This window comes from Dendrobates tinctorius, unplaced genomic scaffold (assembly GCF_039654945.1).
Source record: "Dendrobates tinctorius isolate UK_male_01 unplaced genomic scaffold, ASM3965494v1 ptg000104l, whole genome shotgun sequence".
In the NCBI taxonomy this organism is placed as follows: domain Eukaryota; kingdom Metazoa; phylum Chordata; class Amphibia; order Anura; family Dendrobatidae; genus Dendrobates; species Dendrobates tinctorius.
In genome coordinates, this window is record NW_027361772.1 from 15,219,398 (window position 1) to 15,235,642 (window position 16,245).

Sequence of the window (16,245 nt, forward strand, 5' to 3'; positions counted from 1 at the left end):
ATTTTTCCTTTTACAGGAAACTTTTACAAACATGGTCCCAGTGGCCAGTGTAATTTTTAAAAATTTGAACAGATAGTGATATTAAAAAAATAAAATGCTTTTAAAAGTGAATATCGGCAGATCTTACATCCCAGAATATTAATATGCACATGTAGCTCTTTCAAAGACAAGTCCACAAAACCTTTATATGGCCGTTCCATCATTACTGAGAAATCAGCGTTTCAGATGTTATGCCATTGAAACTGAAGAACTGTTTGCATATCTGTAGCCTCTGTCACTCCAGCTCTATTCCTCACCCAGTGCCGCCTCCTTTGGCTGCTTGACTGACAGCTCCTTTGCCTGAACTTATGTAAGCAGAAAGACCGGGCTTGCGGTACCTTCCTTGCGCCGGGTCCGAAACTGTTGGGGCTGTCTTTTCTGTTGTCCAGGGAAAAGATTAAGTAACCAGACCAACCTTTGCACTTAGCAGTAGTGCGTGGCTAAGTCTGGGAAGCCAGAGCACACACGGAAGCAGTCAGACTTGGCGGGAACAGACAGCGCGTGGCAGAGAGAAGTGAGTGATCTGTCCCTCGAGCACCATAGCAGTGCAGGCCTGCGCCCCAGCATCCCCGCTGCCACCCGCCGGGACTGTGAGCAGAGACGTGCCCGTATACCCGTTGGCTTCTGCACAGCAAGGTGCCCAATGCTCCGGGCCTGTGAGTACCGCACGTATGCCGCCTAAGAGACTGGGTATGTGACTGAACTGCTCCTTGACCCCCCTGGTGTATTTTTGCCGAGCCACGGTGGGCTCCAACAGTGCTATGGCCTTTACCTTTCCCGCCATAACAACTTCTGGACTGAGAACCCCGCGGAGGGTATCAGAGACTAACCGTTGCCGCCAGAACTTCACCGGATCAACCCCGCGGTGACCGCTGTTGGTGCCATCGTTTGCTTCAGGGTTCACACTGCCTGGAAGTCTCCAGACCGGATAAGTTATACCTAAAGTATTTTTCCCGCCTCCATTACCCGTGTTTTTCCCCATCCTAATACCCTTTTTTTCTGCATTGCCTTTATCTCCCTGCGTGGAGTACACTCCTTTTAAAGAAAATATGTTAACCCTTGATCTGTCTCTTGTCTGTCCCTGCGTCCCGCAACCTGCTCACACTTGGCGTAGTCGGCAGGAAGCAGTCAACCGGCGCAGAAGGGACACAACAAGTGGTTGGGAGAGCCCAGAGAGCCCGCATATCCCTGGGGGCAATGTTAAATAACCTCACAAAATTTACAGGGAGCAACACTCTGCTATGGGACTGGACTGAGCGGGTCAGGGGAATGTTGTGGATGTACCCCGTGACCTCCACAATGGAGGCAGAGGTTGCCTTGATGGCCCTGGATGGGGAGGCACGGAGTTCCCCCCCCACGAACTAGACACTTTTGACAAGGTGCTGCAAATACTGGAAGAAATGCACAGAGACCCCACAGATGTCGGAGAACTGTGCATGTGCTTGTTCAACCGTGTTCAAAGGAAGGGAGAGACTGTGACCCACTATATGAACGTGCTGCAGAAAATTCACGCCGCAATTGCTAAGCGAGATGGCGTAGGTGTAGGCCCTCCAGATATCGTGCTGCGAGATTTAGTTAGTGGTAGGCCTGAGAGATACGCTACTAAAAACAGGCCTTGCACGAGGACTTGTGGGTAAATCCACGCATGACCTTTCTAGAAGTTGGAGGCGAAGTGCATGCACATGAGCAATAGCAGGGGGTGACAGTCCCGAAAGGGAAGGTCCGTAGCGGGGAGGTATCTATGCCACCGAACCAAGTTGGGTGAGAGCTGCGGAAAGAGATACAGGACATGTGAGACGACTGGTCTGATTCGAGAAAGAAACCTTTGACCCCCACCAAACTCCTCTGGAGGCAGAGCAGGTCCTGAGCCTCGGCGGGAGATGAGAACGCCTCGCACAGAAGAGCAGCCCACCTGCTACAACTGCGGAGAAATTGGACATTTTGCTAGAGGATGTGCATGACAGAGAAGACCCCTCCACCGCCGTTCATTAAACTAGGAGGCTCCGTGGCTGGGGGACGCCGCCTGGAGCCTGAGCAGTCAAGAAAGAGCATAAAGTCCCACAAGTTTAGTTTCCCCAGTCCTCTTGTCTGGGCTGAAATGGATGGTCGGGCCGTCCACTGCTTAGTTGATACGGACTTACAAGTAACCACGATGCCTGAGACTTACTTCAGACGTCATGTCCCTGAGACGATGAGGCCTGAATGGGGCCAAATGATCAAATTGACCGCTGCTAATCAGTTGCCCATCCCAGTCGCAGGGGTGGTCTGGATGCAGATCACCGTGTGTGAAAAAAAATATAGGCTGTGCTGACCGCTGAAGACCCTGGCAAAGGCCCTGCTGTGACTCTAGGAATGAATGTACTCAAGGAACTCGGAAATCTCCTGATCAATGAGTCACAGACTGGTTCTGGATCGGTGGAGCCCTTGCACCCCCCAAACTAAAGTGTTTCAACAGCTGATCCAGTTGGCGCAGGCCCAAGAGACCTCGAGTGAAGGAAAGACACTGGGCAAGGTGACAGTCCCAGCTGCGGCCAACCTTGTTTTAACACCAGGGCAGACTATGCTTACTTTGCCCATCCGTGCCTGTACCCCTCTAGAAGTCGAAGTTCAGATAAAGCAGCTACATCCAGGGCTCCTCATTGCATGGACGTTGGCCACGGTTCATGATGGTAATGTACCACTACGGTGTGTCAATCTCGAGGAGGGCAATCTTATGCTCCCACCCAAGAGTAAAGTAGCGCAAATCCTGGGCATGCCCAAAGAGCTGATACCACCGAAGGCCGTTCAGCTGACAGTGAAAAAGGGAGTTCCTTGGACAGTGGCCATAAGAGTTTCCCCTGAACCAGAGCTCCACCAGCTGCAAGAGGGACGCCGAATCCTAGAACAGATGTGGGCTGACCTAACAGAGCTCTCAGCACAACAGGTGGAGGCCCTGCTGGGGCGGTACCAAGACGTGTTTGCGCGTCATGATTATTTCGGGTGTACTACAGCAATCACCCCCGTGATTCCGACAGGGAATGCCGCACCCATTAGAGAACGATATCGACAAATCCCCCCACAAATGTACTAGGAGGTGAAGAGGATGTTGACACATATGCTGCAGAATGGAGTTATCCGAGAGAGTCAAAGCCCATGGGCTGCCCCCATTGTACTCGTACGGAAGGAGGACGGGACTTTGTGCTTCTGCGTAGACTATCGGAAACTGATGGCCTGCACCGTGCAAGACTTGTATCCACTGCCAAGGATTGAATAATTGTTGTCTGCTCTCGGAAATGCAAGATACTTCTCGTCGTTGGATTTGGCCAGCGGGTAATGGCAAGTGCCCATGTCAGAACGTGACCGAGCGAAGGCAGCGTTTATATATTCAATGGGGTAATTTGAATTCAATCAGATGCCTTTTGGCCTTGCTAATGCCCCCTGGGACCTTACAGCGACTGATGGAGAGATGTCTGGGAGACCTAAACTTCAAGGCCACTCATCTACCTGGACAACATCATCATTTATGCAGCCACATTTGAGGAACATCTGCAAAAGCTGGAACAAGTGTTGAGAATCGCTTACAGAAACACGGTCTGGGACATGTCGAGACCATCGCATGAAAAAAAAAAAAAAAATTCATCACAGCAGTGCAGTACTGGCTCACCCCGAAGACCGTGAAAGACGTTCAGGCCTTTCTGGGTACTATCGACGGTTTGTGAAAAACTTCACTCGCATTGTTAACCCTTTTCTGGAGCTGTTGAAAGGAGCACCGTCTGGTGCGAAGAATAAGGGTGCCGTTACATTTAGCGATGCACCAGCGATCCCGACCACGATATGACCCGGTCAGGATCGCTGGTGCAATGCTAAATGGTCGCTAGTGAGCTGCCAAATAGGCAGTTCTCACCAGCGATGCAGTGACGCAGCAGCGGTCGTTACTTACCTGTCAGACGCGGCGATGACGTCCTCCGCCCGCGTCCACGCTTCGCTCGTCGGCACCAGCAGGAAGCGGCCGATGAGAAATGGTCCAGGACGTTCTCGAGCAATCAGCGATAACCAGCGGGAGAGCCAGCCGGAGGTAAGTATCACATGTAGCGATATCGCTAGCAATATTGCTGCTGCGTCACAAAATCGGTGACGCTTTAGCGATATTGATAGCGATATCGCTATGTGTAAAGCCCCCTTAAGACTATATAGTCAGGAAGAAGGGTTCCGAGCCTTGAAGATAGCTCTCACTGAAGCATCTGTACTGCCTTATACAGACTTCTCCCAACCATTCATTCTTCACACTGATTGAAGTCTACATGGACTAGGGGCTGTGCTTTCACAAGTACAGGGCGGAAAATAGCAAGTAATAGCTTATGCGAGTCAGTCTCTCTATGATTCTGAGCAAAATCCAGACAACAACAGGTCCTTCAAGCTAGAGCTGCTGGCATTGTTGTGGGCCATGACTGAGAAGTTTGCTGAGTATTTGTCTGGGTCCGAAGTCTTGGTTTGCACCGATAATCCCTTAGCCCACCTGGAAAATGCGAAGCTAGGAGCCCAGGAGCAGCGGTGGTGTCCCGGATGGCTAAGAACCGTTATAAGACCACCTATAGGAGAGGAACTGAAAACACCCATGCCGATGCCTTATCCAGAGTGACACATGAGCAACCTGGACCCAGCCCTGATGAGGAGTTGGAGGCTGATGACATCCCCGAGTTCCATAATTCTGCCAGGACAATGGCGGCCATGCTTGAACAGATCCAGGCGGCGCCCAGAGAATGCACCTTAGGGAAATCCCGCGACGAGTGGGTACGACTTCAACAGGAGAATGGGGAACTCACTCAGATGAGGCAGTGGGTGGCTCTAAAACAACTTCCCAATCAGAGAGAAAAAGACGCCCTGTCCCTAAAGGACTGTTGTGTGTCGGAAGATCCAGCTTCGAGCACTGGGAGTCATCTGGCAAGTGGTGCTCCCCGAAACGCTTCTTTCCGAAGTGGCCACAGAGACTCACAGAAGAGGGGCCCACTTTGGCCCGGAAAAGACGCTCCAGTGGCTACGCAAGTTAGTCTATCATCCTCGACTAAAAGCTGTGGTAGAGGAAGCCTGTCGCAGTGTAGAAACTGAGCTAGCCAAACCTCCGGAACAAAGAGCTCCCACGCAAACCATCATAACTTCTGCTGCCTTGGAGGTGCGGATGATAGATTATCTGAATATAGGCCCGGCTCACCTTGGATACTAACACTGTCTAGTGATGACCGACCACTTCACCAAATTCGCTGTGATGACTCCGACTCGGGATCAGACTGCTGAATCGGCGGCACAGGCCATTTGCAGAGACTTCATCGAAGTGTGCGGCTGCCTGAAGAAAATCCACTCTGATCAAGGCGCCTGTTTCTAGGGGCGAATGATGGAGGAACTATAACGCATGTATCAGATTGAGAAATCTCGGATAACACCTTATCCCCAAGGGAATGGGGCCTGTGAACGGTTCAATAGAATCTTAATCCAGATGCTACGGACATTAGAAGAAGACAGAAGAGTCCGCTGGCCTGAATTTGTGGCTGAACTAGTTGTACAATAACCGGACACATTGCACCTCTGGATACACGCCATACACCTTGCTGTTTGGCCAAAAGTGGAGAGAGATCACTGAGCTGAAATTGGATCCAGAGGAGGGCTACCCTCGGATGGGAGAGTCCACTTGGGTCCGGGAAAATCGTCACCATTTGCAAACGCTACATCGGCTTGTGCAGGACAAATTTTGAGAACTTGAACATCCTGAAGTGACTCCTGTGAGGAACAGCTCTTAAAGCTGGAGACCGTGTGTTAGTCCGAGACAACGTCCTTGAGGTAAGTTGGAATACCGGTGGGAGAAGACTCCCTATCGGGTAAAACGGCAGATTCATTCCGAAGGTACCATCTACGAAGACCAACTTGAGGGTGAAGACTCTCCCTCTCGAGTAGTTCATCGAAATATGTTATGTCCTTGCTTGTCAAGGGACCCTGATCGAATAGAAGAGACGCAAAGTTTTCCTAAAGAACTTCCTCCTGCAGCTGTTGATTATGAAGAAGACTTTCTCAACCTGCCACGTGTCGACCCAGAAGAGGAACAGGCGCCTGAAGCTCCTGAAATGACTGCTTCCCTAGACTTGGGCACGTCCCTGTCCTCGCCCATTCAACCTGACTCTACTACCCAGCCTGATTCTACTACGCAATCTGAATTGCGCTGTACTGAACAGACAACAGCTGGAATACCCCCCAACAGATACAATCAAGACCAATTTATTTGGCAGCGAATTATCCGGGAAATAGAATAACGTCAGTGGCTGCTACAAGAACTCTGGCCAGGGGAATGGAGAGCAAAAGGAGAGGGGGAGTGAAAACAGAAGGGCCGAGCTAGAGGTACCTTCCTTGCGCCGGGTCCGGAACGGTCTACTCTGCTGTCCGGGGGAAAGATTAAGGAACCGGACCAACCTTTGCACTTAGCAGCAGGGGGCGTGGCTAAGTCTAGGAAGCCAGAGAACGTGCAGAAGCAATTAGACTTGGCGGGAACAGACAGTGCGCGGCAGGGAGAAGTGAGTGCTCTGTCCCTCGAGCACCATAGCAGCGCAGGCGTACAATGCCCCGGCCCGTGAGTACCGCGCAAGTTTCACCTAAGAGAGACCGGGTATGAGACTGAACTGCTCCTTGACCCCCGGTGTATATTTGACGAGCCACGGTGGGCTCCTACAGTGCTATGGCCTGTACCTTTCCCACCACAACAACTTCTGGACTGAGAACCCCGCGGAGGGTATCAGAGACTAACCGTTGCGGCCAGGACTTCACCGAATCAACCTCGCGCTTACCGCTGTTGGCGCCATCGTTTGCTTCATGGTTCCCACTGCCTGGAAGTCTCCAGACCGGATAAGTTATACCTTAAGTACTTCTCCCGCCTCCATTACCAGTGTTTTCCCCCATCCTAATACCCTTTGTTTCTGCATTGCCTTTATCTCCTTACGTGGAGTACACTCCTGTTAAAGTAAATACGTTAACCCTTTATCTGTGTCCGTCACTGCATCCCACAACCTGCTCATACTTACACACCACAGAGGCTGTCAGTCAGGCAGGAGGCGGCAGTGCTGGACACAAAATAAATCTGCAGCCTCTGTCACACAAGTCCTATCATCTTTCAGTCTCATTTGCATATAAATGTAAACACTGATTTCTCAGTAAGGGCAGAACAGACTGGCCAAGTAAAGGTATTGCTGGACTCGTCTTTGAAAGAGCGACATGCACATATAAATAGTATGAAGTGTGAAATCCTGATGACAGATTCCCTTTAATACAAAAGCCCGATTTAAACAATAGATCATTTTCTGGAGATCGCTTCCCTTTAAGTCTTGCTCTGCGCACATACTGAACAGGAAATACAGTGAAGTGACTGAAGCATTGTGACCCCTTCACTCTCTGCTCCAAACACCCCATCCAATATCTGTGTGTCCTCTGTCTCTAGTTTTTACTTTACTTGGATCGCCAATTCTAGAAATTTTTGCTTCTCACAAAATTAGAATATCTCCACCCACTCTTATATGATCACTCAGGCTCATAAATGGGGAGTCCTTTCCTTTATTGAATTGGCAGGAGCCTTACTTGATAAATGAGCTGAAAGCATCAGCCAAGTAAAGAGACAACTGAAGAACAACTCACCATATAAAAAAACGACAATCACCAAGATGATGAGAACAACCACTACGGCGGCAACGCAGACGAGGCGTTTCCAACCACGCCACAGGGGTTCACTTGTCTTAGCTGTCAAATAAGAGAATGTCATTAGACTTCATTGTATGGGTGAGATCTGCAGGTGGGCAGGAGAGCACAGCACAACCACTACATACAGTACACCGAATGCTGCAGGCACCAAACCTATCATACACAGGGGACGAAGCATGTCTTTTGCTGAAGAAAAGGATACCACAATATTTTTGACCAGATGTCTTATTCCAGAGAAAGCCACAATTTTCTTAATATGTAATTGAGCTGTTAAGATCTATGGGCCGGACATAGATCTTCACAAAAATCTGCCTCCAGAATGTATTGTAAATGAAAGGGGCATTACCAGTGTGATATATCTAATTACTGTCTGATCTCATAATCAGACATAGCTCTGCAGAGAGACCAGACCCAACAGTACAGCAGAACTGGTTTGTCTCATTACAAACATTTGCAGCACTTGTCCTCTGCTAGGGCTGTCAGCTTAGCTGTACTGCTCTGCTCCCCATACAGGTTGTCTGAGATGGGAGCTGAAGCAATGCGAGAGGAGTACTGCAAATAAGTTTGCAATGAGACAAAGTTCAGCTCTGCTGTACTAGTTCTGATCTCATTGCAGATCTGTGTGTGACTAAGCACGGACTGTCAGCCATTACATGTATTATGCTGGCAATTTCCCCCTTTCATTTAAGATAAGCCCTGGAGGCAGATTCTCAGGGAGATCTATGTCCGGCCATTAGATCTTAAAAGCTCACTTACATAATAAGAAAAAGCCGGATTACTTACCGGTAATGCTCTTTTAATGAGTCCACGACAGCACCCACTTGGAGAGAGGGATCCGCCCATAGGAACAGGAAACCTACAGTGATAAAAGAGGGCGGTCCGCCTCTCCCCCTCAGTTGGATTTCAGAGTACCCGGAGGACCGCCAATTATTAGGCCATTATATTATTCTATATGTTCATTGTATTTATATAATTAAGATGGTGTATGTATATATATATACAGTGGGGAAAAAAAGTATTTAGTCAGTCAGCAATAGTGCAAGTTCCACCACTTAAAAAGATGAGAGGCGTCTGTAATTTACATCATAGGTAGACCTCAACTATGGGAGACAAACTGAGAAAAAAAAATCCAGAAAATCACATTGTCTGTTTTTTTTTCATTTTATTTGCATATTATGGTGGAAAATAAGTATTTGGTCAGAAACAAAATTTCATCTCAATACTTTGTGATATATCCTATGTTGGCAATGACAGAGGTCAAACGTTTTCTGTAAGTCTTCACAAGGTTGCCACACACTGTTGTTGGTATGTTGGCCCATTCCTCCATGCAGATCTCCTCTAGAGCAGTGATGTTTTTGGCTTTTCACTTGGCAACACGGACTTTCAACTCCCTCCAAAGGTTTTCTATAGGGTTGAGATCTGGAGACTGGCTAGGCCACTCCAGGACCTTGAAATGCTTCTTACGAAGCCACTCCTTCATTGCCCTGGCGGTGTGCTTTGGATCATTGTCATGTTGAAAGACCCAGCCACGTTTCATCTTCAATGCCCTTGCTGATGGAAGGAGGTTTGCACTCAAAATCTCACGATACATGGCCCCATTCATTCTTTCATGTACCCGGATCAGTCGTCCTGGCCCCTTTGCAGAGAAACAGCCCCAAAGCATGATGTTTCCACCACCATGCTTTACAGTAGGTATGGTGTTTGATGGATGCAACTCAGTATTCTTTTTCCTCCAAACACGACAAGTTGTGTTTCTACCAAACAGTTCCAGTTTGGTTTCATCAGACCATAGGACATTCTCCCAAAACTCCTCTGGATCATCCAAATGCTCTCTAGCAAACTTCAGACGGGCCCGGACATGTACAGGCTTAAGCAGTGGGACACGTCTGGCACTGCAGGATCTGAGTCCATGGTGGCGTAGTGTGTTACTTATGGTAGGCCTTGTTAGATTGGTCCCAGCTCTCTGCAGTTCATTCACTAGGTCCCCCCGCGTGGTTCTGGGATTTTTGCTCACAGTTCTTGTGATCATTCTGACCCCACGGGGTGGGATTTTGCGTGGAGCACCAGATCGAGGGAGATTATCAGTGGTCTTGTATGTCTTCCATTTTCTAATTATTGCTCCCACAGTTGATTTCTTCACTCCAAGCTGGTTGGCTATTGCAGATTCAGTCTTCCCAGCCTGGTGCAGGGCTACAATTTTGTTTCTGGTGTCCTTTGACAGCTCTTTGGTCTTCACCATAGCGGAGTTTGGAGTCAGACTGTTTGAGGGTGTGCACAGGTGTCTTTTTATACTGATAACAAGTTTAAACAGGTGCCATTACTACAGGTAATGAGTGGAGGAAAGAGGAGACTCTTAAAGAAGAAGTTACAGGTCTGTGAGAGCCAGAAATCTTGATTGCTAGTTTCTGACCAAATACTTATTTTCCACCATAATATGCAAATAAAATGAAAAAAAAACAGACAATGTGATTTTCTGGATTTTTTTTTCTCAGTTTGTCTCCCATAGTTGAGGTCTACCTATGATGTAAATTACAGACGCCTCTCATCTTTTTAAGTGGTGGAACTTGCACTATTGCTGACTGACTAAATACTTTTTTTCCCCACTGTATATATATATATATATATATATATATATATTTATTTATTTATTAACTTCTAGGGAGGGTTAGTGAACGGGTGCTGTCGTGGACTCATTAAAAGAGCATTACCGGTAAGTAATCCGGCTTTTTACTCTTCGCCACGACAGCACCCACTTGGAGAGCCTTTCAGAGAACTTCACCTGGGAGGGACCACCGTGCCGAGGACCGCTCTACCAAAGGTTAGGTCGGATGAGCATGATAACTCCAGTCTATAGTGGTTATAAAAGGTAGAGGGTGTTGACCAAGTAGCAGCCTTACATATAGACTCGATTGCGACGTCTCCCCTTTCTGCCCAAGAAGAAGCCATTGCTCTGGTGGAGTGTGCCTTGATACCTTCCGGGGAATCTTCATTGCTTGCGGAGTATGCTAGGTTGATCGCATCTCTGATCCATCGTGACAGGGTACCCCTTGTGACCTCATATCCCTTCTTTTGGCCCTGGAAGGAAATAAATAAAGCCCTACTCTTCCTCCAGCTGCTAGATCTCTCGATGTATTGTAATACTGCTCTTCTAACATCTAGCGTATGAAATTTCTCTTCCTCTGGAGTAGAAGGGTTATTAAAAAATGAGGGGAGGTGGATTTCTTGTGATCTATGGAACTTCCCTGCTACCTTTGGTAAGTATGAGGGGTCTGGTTTTAATATTAGTTGATCCTGGAATGTTAATAGGAAAGGGGGTTCTATCGATAGTGCTTGTATGTCGCTAACCCTTCTGGCTGAGGTTAGTGCAACTAACAGTACTGTTTTGAGAGATAGGTGTTTAAGAGATATTGAGTCTAATGGTTCGAACGGAGCACGTGTAAGGGCCTCCAGCACCAAATTCAAGTCCCAAGGAGGGACCCTAGGTATGTGTACCGGTTCGCTCCGCTCACAGGCCGAGATAAATCTGGTAATCCATCTATTGCCTGCCACGTTATAACTATAGAGGGCCCCTAGAGCAGACACCTGGACTTTTAGAGTGTTAACAGATAGTCCTAATTTTTTTCCCTTTTGTAGAAATTCTAGAATTGCTGTTATTGGAATTTCTCTAGAATCAGGGGCTGTGTGAAACTCTAGGAATTTTCTCCACACCCTGGTGTAAATTTTTGTTGTAGACAATTTTCGACTTTGTAGGAGAGTGTTGACTAGCCCTTCCGAAAAATCTCTTGCCCTCAACATTTCCCTTTCAAGTTCCAAGCCATCAAGTGGAGATTGTCCACATGAGGATGGAAGAATGGCCCCTGCGAGAGTAGCCTGGGGGTTGAAGGAAGCACCCAAGGGTCAGTCACTGACATTGCCCGCAGGCATGAAAACCACGGTCTCCTGGGCCAGAATGGTACTATTAAGATTATTCGTGCCTTCTCTGCCCTGATCTTCCTGATGACCTGCGGTAGTAGTATGATTGGGTGGGAAGGCATATGCCAGTTTGAACCGCCATGAGGCCTGGAGGGCATCCAGGATTTCTGGCCTGTCTGCTACATTCAGAGAGGCGAATCTTCGCACTTGTTTGTTTTTCCTGGTGGCGAAGAGATCTATCTGGGGAAGGCCCCATAGTGACACAATGTTTGCGAATATTTGCCGGCTCAGGCACCACTCTCCTTGCCGCAGTGTGTGGCGACTTAGAAAATCCGCTTCCACATTGTCTTCTCCTCTTATGTGGAGGGCCGAGAGAGATGAAAAATGTTTTTCGGCTAAGGACAAGATCTTCCTTGCGGAAGACATTAATGCGACTGATCGAGTCCCGCCTTGCCTGTTCAGATATGCGACCGCTGTGGTGTTGTCTGACAGGATTCTTACGTTCTCTCCTTGTAACTGTGGGAGAAAATGATATAATGCATGACCCACTGCTTTTAACTCTCAAGTTTGATGAATCGTGCTCTTCCCTTATATCCCATAAGCCTTGGGTGAAGGTGCTTCCCATGTGGGCTCCCCATCCTGTGGGGCTAGCGTCAGTAGTAATTATACGGGAGGGTGTTACTACCCATGGTACTCCTCCCGATAAGTTATTATCGTCTAGCCACCATGTTAGGGAGGTTAGGACTATCTGAGATAAGGTGATTTTTTTATTTAAATTCCCCTGGTCCTGAATCTCCTCCGAGAGGATTTGATGCTGTAAATCCCATGTATGGAATTGGGCCCACCAAACCGCCGGGATGCAGGAAGTAAGGGACCCCAGGAGGGACATTGCATTCCTTAACGACATGTGTGGTTCGTTTACCGCTAATCTGACCTTCGTTTTAATTGTTGTAATCTTTACCTGTGGTAGCAGACATTTTTGGCTTATGGAGTCTAGCTTACTTCCAGCATCACCTTTGTAAAGACTCTTGGAGCGATGGAAAGGCCGAATGGCATGGCTGTGAACTGAAGGTGTTTTATGGTGCCCTCGAGGAAGACCGCCACTCTGAGGTATTTCTGGAATCTGTAATGGATGGGAAGATGATAATAGGCATCTTTCAGATCCAGGCCTGCCATCATACAATTGGGAAAAAGGAGCTTAAATTGTGGATCTAATAGACTCCATTTTAAATTTATGATTTGTTATAAAAGTATTCAGTTTCTTCAGGTTAATTATCGTCCTGAAGGAGCCATCGGGTTTAGGTATCAGAAAGAGAGGGGAGTAAAATCCTCTCCCTTCCTGTCCTTTTGGCACCTGGACCAAGACTTTTTTGTCCAGAAGACTGAAAATTTCAGTCTCTAAGGCCCGCTGTTGGACTGGGGAGTTAAGGGATGTTACAATGACGGAGTTACGGGGCACATGATGGAACTCTAATTTTAGTACTTCTCTAATAATGCCCAGGACCCAAGAGCTGGTTGTGATTTTCTCCCATTCCTGAAGGAAAATTTTTAGTCTCCCTCCTACTGGAGGGACAGGTTCTTTAGGTCCGATCTCTGCGGAAGGAGGATCCCCTAAACATAGCACCTTTTCCTTCTTTCGTGGCCCAGCGGTTCTGATTTTCTGTTGTTCTTCCCCTACCAAATGGTCGTCTTCTGAACGCTCTCCTATAAAATGGGAGAGAGGGGTTAGGGAACCCTTTTTTCCTTTCTTTTGCTTTAGCAAGGATTTCGTCCAACGCTTTTCCAAACAAAAACTCACCCTCACAAGGTATGGCACAGAGTTTTGCCTTGGATTGGGTGTCACTTCTCCAGCTTTTAAGCCATAGGCTTCGTCTGGCGTTATTAAGCAAGCCTGCTGTTCTGGCTGCCATGCGTAGTGAATCGGCTGATGCGTCTGCTATGTATGCCGCTGCGCCACGAATTAGTGGTATGGCTGCTCGTAGCTTGTCTCTGGAGACTTTTTGTTCCACTTGTGGGTCTAGCTGATCAATCCAGACCAGCATAGAGCGAGCTGTGCACGTACTGGCTATTGCTGGCTTAAACGTGCCCGTGGCTGCCTCCCATGCTCTCTTTAGTGAGGCCTCCGCTTTCCGGTCCAGTGGGTCTTTTAGAATCCCTGCGTCTTCTACTGGTAAGGCCGACTGTTTTGAGGCTGAGGCAACTGCCGTGTCGACCTTCGGGACTTTACACCAGGTTAACAATTCCTCGTCGCTAAAGGGATACCTTCTTTTTGAAGCCGAGGGAAGATAACCTCTCTGATCCTGCTTCTCCCATTCCTTTTTGACTAAGGCCTTTATTGCCGGTATCACGGGAAAAACCCTCTTCCTCCTATCTGTCAATCCTGCAAACATAATCTCTTGGGTCGTTTGCGGCTCCTTAGTGTCTGTGCAACCCATGGTGTTTCTTACAGATTTCACCAAGTTGTCCATGTTCTCTAACGGAAAACATGAACGACCCTCCATATCAGAGGAAGAGGATGATGTAGACGTATTAGAGCTGTCAGAGACTACTGCTTCGTCTTCATCTGTATCTAAGCTAACTGCCGTTGGTCTGTTAGCCTTAGGTTTCTTGGATATGCCGCTTGACTGGGTTAGGGCCTGTAGTTCCTCCCTTATTATAGCCCTAATATCTGTGGCTGATGTTGAAGCCGGTTTTGTATTTTCAGAAATGCACTTTTTGCACAGCCTCTTTGTATAAGAGTCCAGTAACGGATGTGTACAGAGGGCACATTCCTTGTTTTTTGATTTTTCCTTCCTTTTAGCCTATGATGGGCATAGCAGCGGAGAGAGAGACAGGGAGAGCGAGAGAGGGAGAGAGAGAGAGAGGTTCTTTAACAGCTTGATAGGCAGAGAGTCGTCCACTCACCCAGAGAAGCTGTAGGTACCGGTTCAGGAGGCTGAGAAGGGGTTCTTTTAGCATGACTTCTGTGGCTCCTATCCGAGGAGCCTCGCTGTTCCGCTGCTGCCGTATCGCCTGCTTGGGGATGCGTGTCCTGTCTTGGGGAAGACATGTCTGCACGCTCTATCATTATCCCCCTCGGTTTTTATGTGCCACCCTTCAGTACCTGGTACCTCCCCCTCCCTGGTGCGCCTGCTTCCGGTGCATCCATTTTGCCTGCGCCCGGCCTGAAACACCGTCCGGCGCCGCTATATTAAATCACATCTCTTTTTTTTTTTTTTCGGAGGGGGCGGGGAGTGCTCCTTGCTGGTATCGCGCGGCTGTGAAAGACCGCACATGCGCTGTACGCTGAGGAACCTCCGGTAACCCGGAAGTTCCTCCTTACCTCCTCCCAGCGCTGTACCTGCGTCCTCGCTGTACCTGTGACTCCGAACGCCAGAGATAGCTTCTCTATCCCGGCTCCGCACTCCCACACGAACCGGGATGGTTCCCTCCAAGATCCCGGTGACGTGTATCCATAAGAAAACCCCCCGGTCGGCTCCACCCGGTACCAGTGTTTCTTTTACGCTGCCGTCTCAGACGAGGGGGGAGCCGGATTCCAGCACTCCCCCGACGCTGCTTCTGGACCGGAACCCCTGCCGTTCGCACGGATACTGCACAGGCGGTTCCTTGGCCCAGGTATGTCTTCTGTAGAGATCCTGTGGTTCCGATAGGAACAGGAAACCAACTGAGGAGGAGAGGCGGACCGCCCTCTTTTATCTCTGTAGGTTTCCTGTTCCTATGGGCGGATCCCTCTCTCCAAGTGGGTGCTGTCGTGGCGAAGAGTAAAAACATGGATTTCTCTGGAATAAGACATCACATCGCAGATATCAAGGTATTATTTCATTTATCTTCTTATGATTTGCACGTCCATTTAGACGGCTTATGAGGGTTGATCCTATTGACAGATTCCCTCTAAATCTGCCTAACAGTCCGTGTGTTGCGGAGACAGATGTCATTTCTAGCACGGCACAAACTAAAACAAAGTACATACAGCATAATATATACAGTGCCTACAAGTAGTATTCAACCCCCTGCAGATTTAGCAGGTTTACACATTCGGATTTAACTTGGCATTGTGACATTTGGACTGTAGATCAGCCTGGAAGTGTGAAATGCACTGCAGCAAAAGAGAATGTTATTTGTTTAATTTTTTTTTAAATTGTGAAAAGTTTATTCAGAGGGTCATTTATTATTCAACCCCTCAAACCACCAGAATTCTGTTTGGTTCCCCTAAAGTATTAAGAAGTATTTCAGGCACAAAGAACAATGAGCTTCACATGTTTGGATTAATTATCTCTTTTTCCAGCCTTTTCTGACTATTTAAGACCCTCCCCAAACTTGTGAACAGCACTCATACATGGTCAACATGGGAAAGACAAAAGGAGCATTCCAAGGCCATCAGAGACAAGATCGTGGCGGGTCACAAGGCTGGCAAGGGGTACAAAACCCTTTCCAAGGAGTTGGGCCTACCTGTCTCCACTGTTGGGAGCATCATCCGGAAGTGGAAGGCTTATGGAACTACTGTTAGCCTTCCACGGCCTGGACAGCCTTTGAAAGTTTCCTCCCGTGCCGAGGCCAGGCTTGTCCGAAGAGTCAAGGCTAACC

General features: G+C 48.3%; 1 protein-coding gene across 9 annotated transcripts in view; it reads right to left on the bottom strand.

Moving 5' to 3' along the window:
* LOC141100370 (cell adhesion molecule CEACAM20-like) overlaps nucleotides 1-16,245 on the bottom strand; it is a 131,398-nt gene that overhangs the window by 3,511 nt on the left and 111,642 nt on the right. For 7 of the 9 annotated variants that reach the window (XR_012234685.1, XR_012234683.1, XR_012234684.1 and 4 more), the window contains exon 6: nucleotides 7,687-7,788. The exons of the other annotated variants lie outside the window; for them this stretch is intronic. Coding sequence is in view for 1 of the 7 variants with exons in the window: in XM_073588806.1 (XP_073444907.1) it covers nucleotides 7,729-7,788 (60 nt within the window). In the remaining 6 variants the exon portion in view is untranslated. The remainder of the gene's footprint in view (nucleotides 1-7,686; nucleotides 7,789-16,245) is intronic. 9 annotated transcript variants of the gene reach the window in all.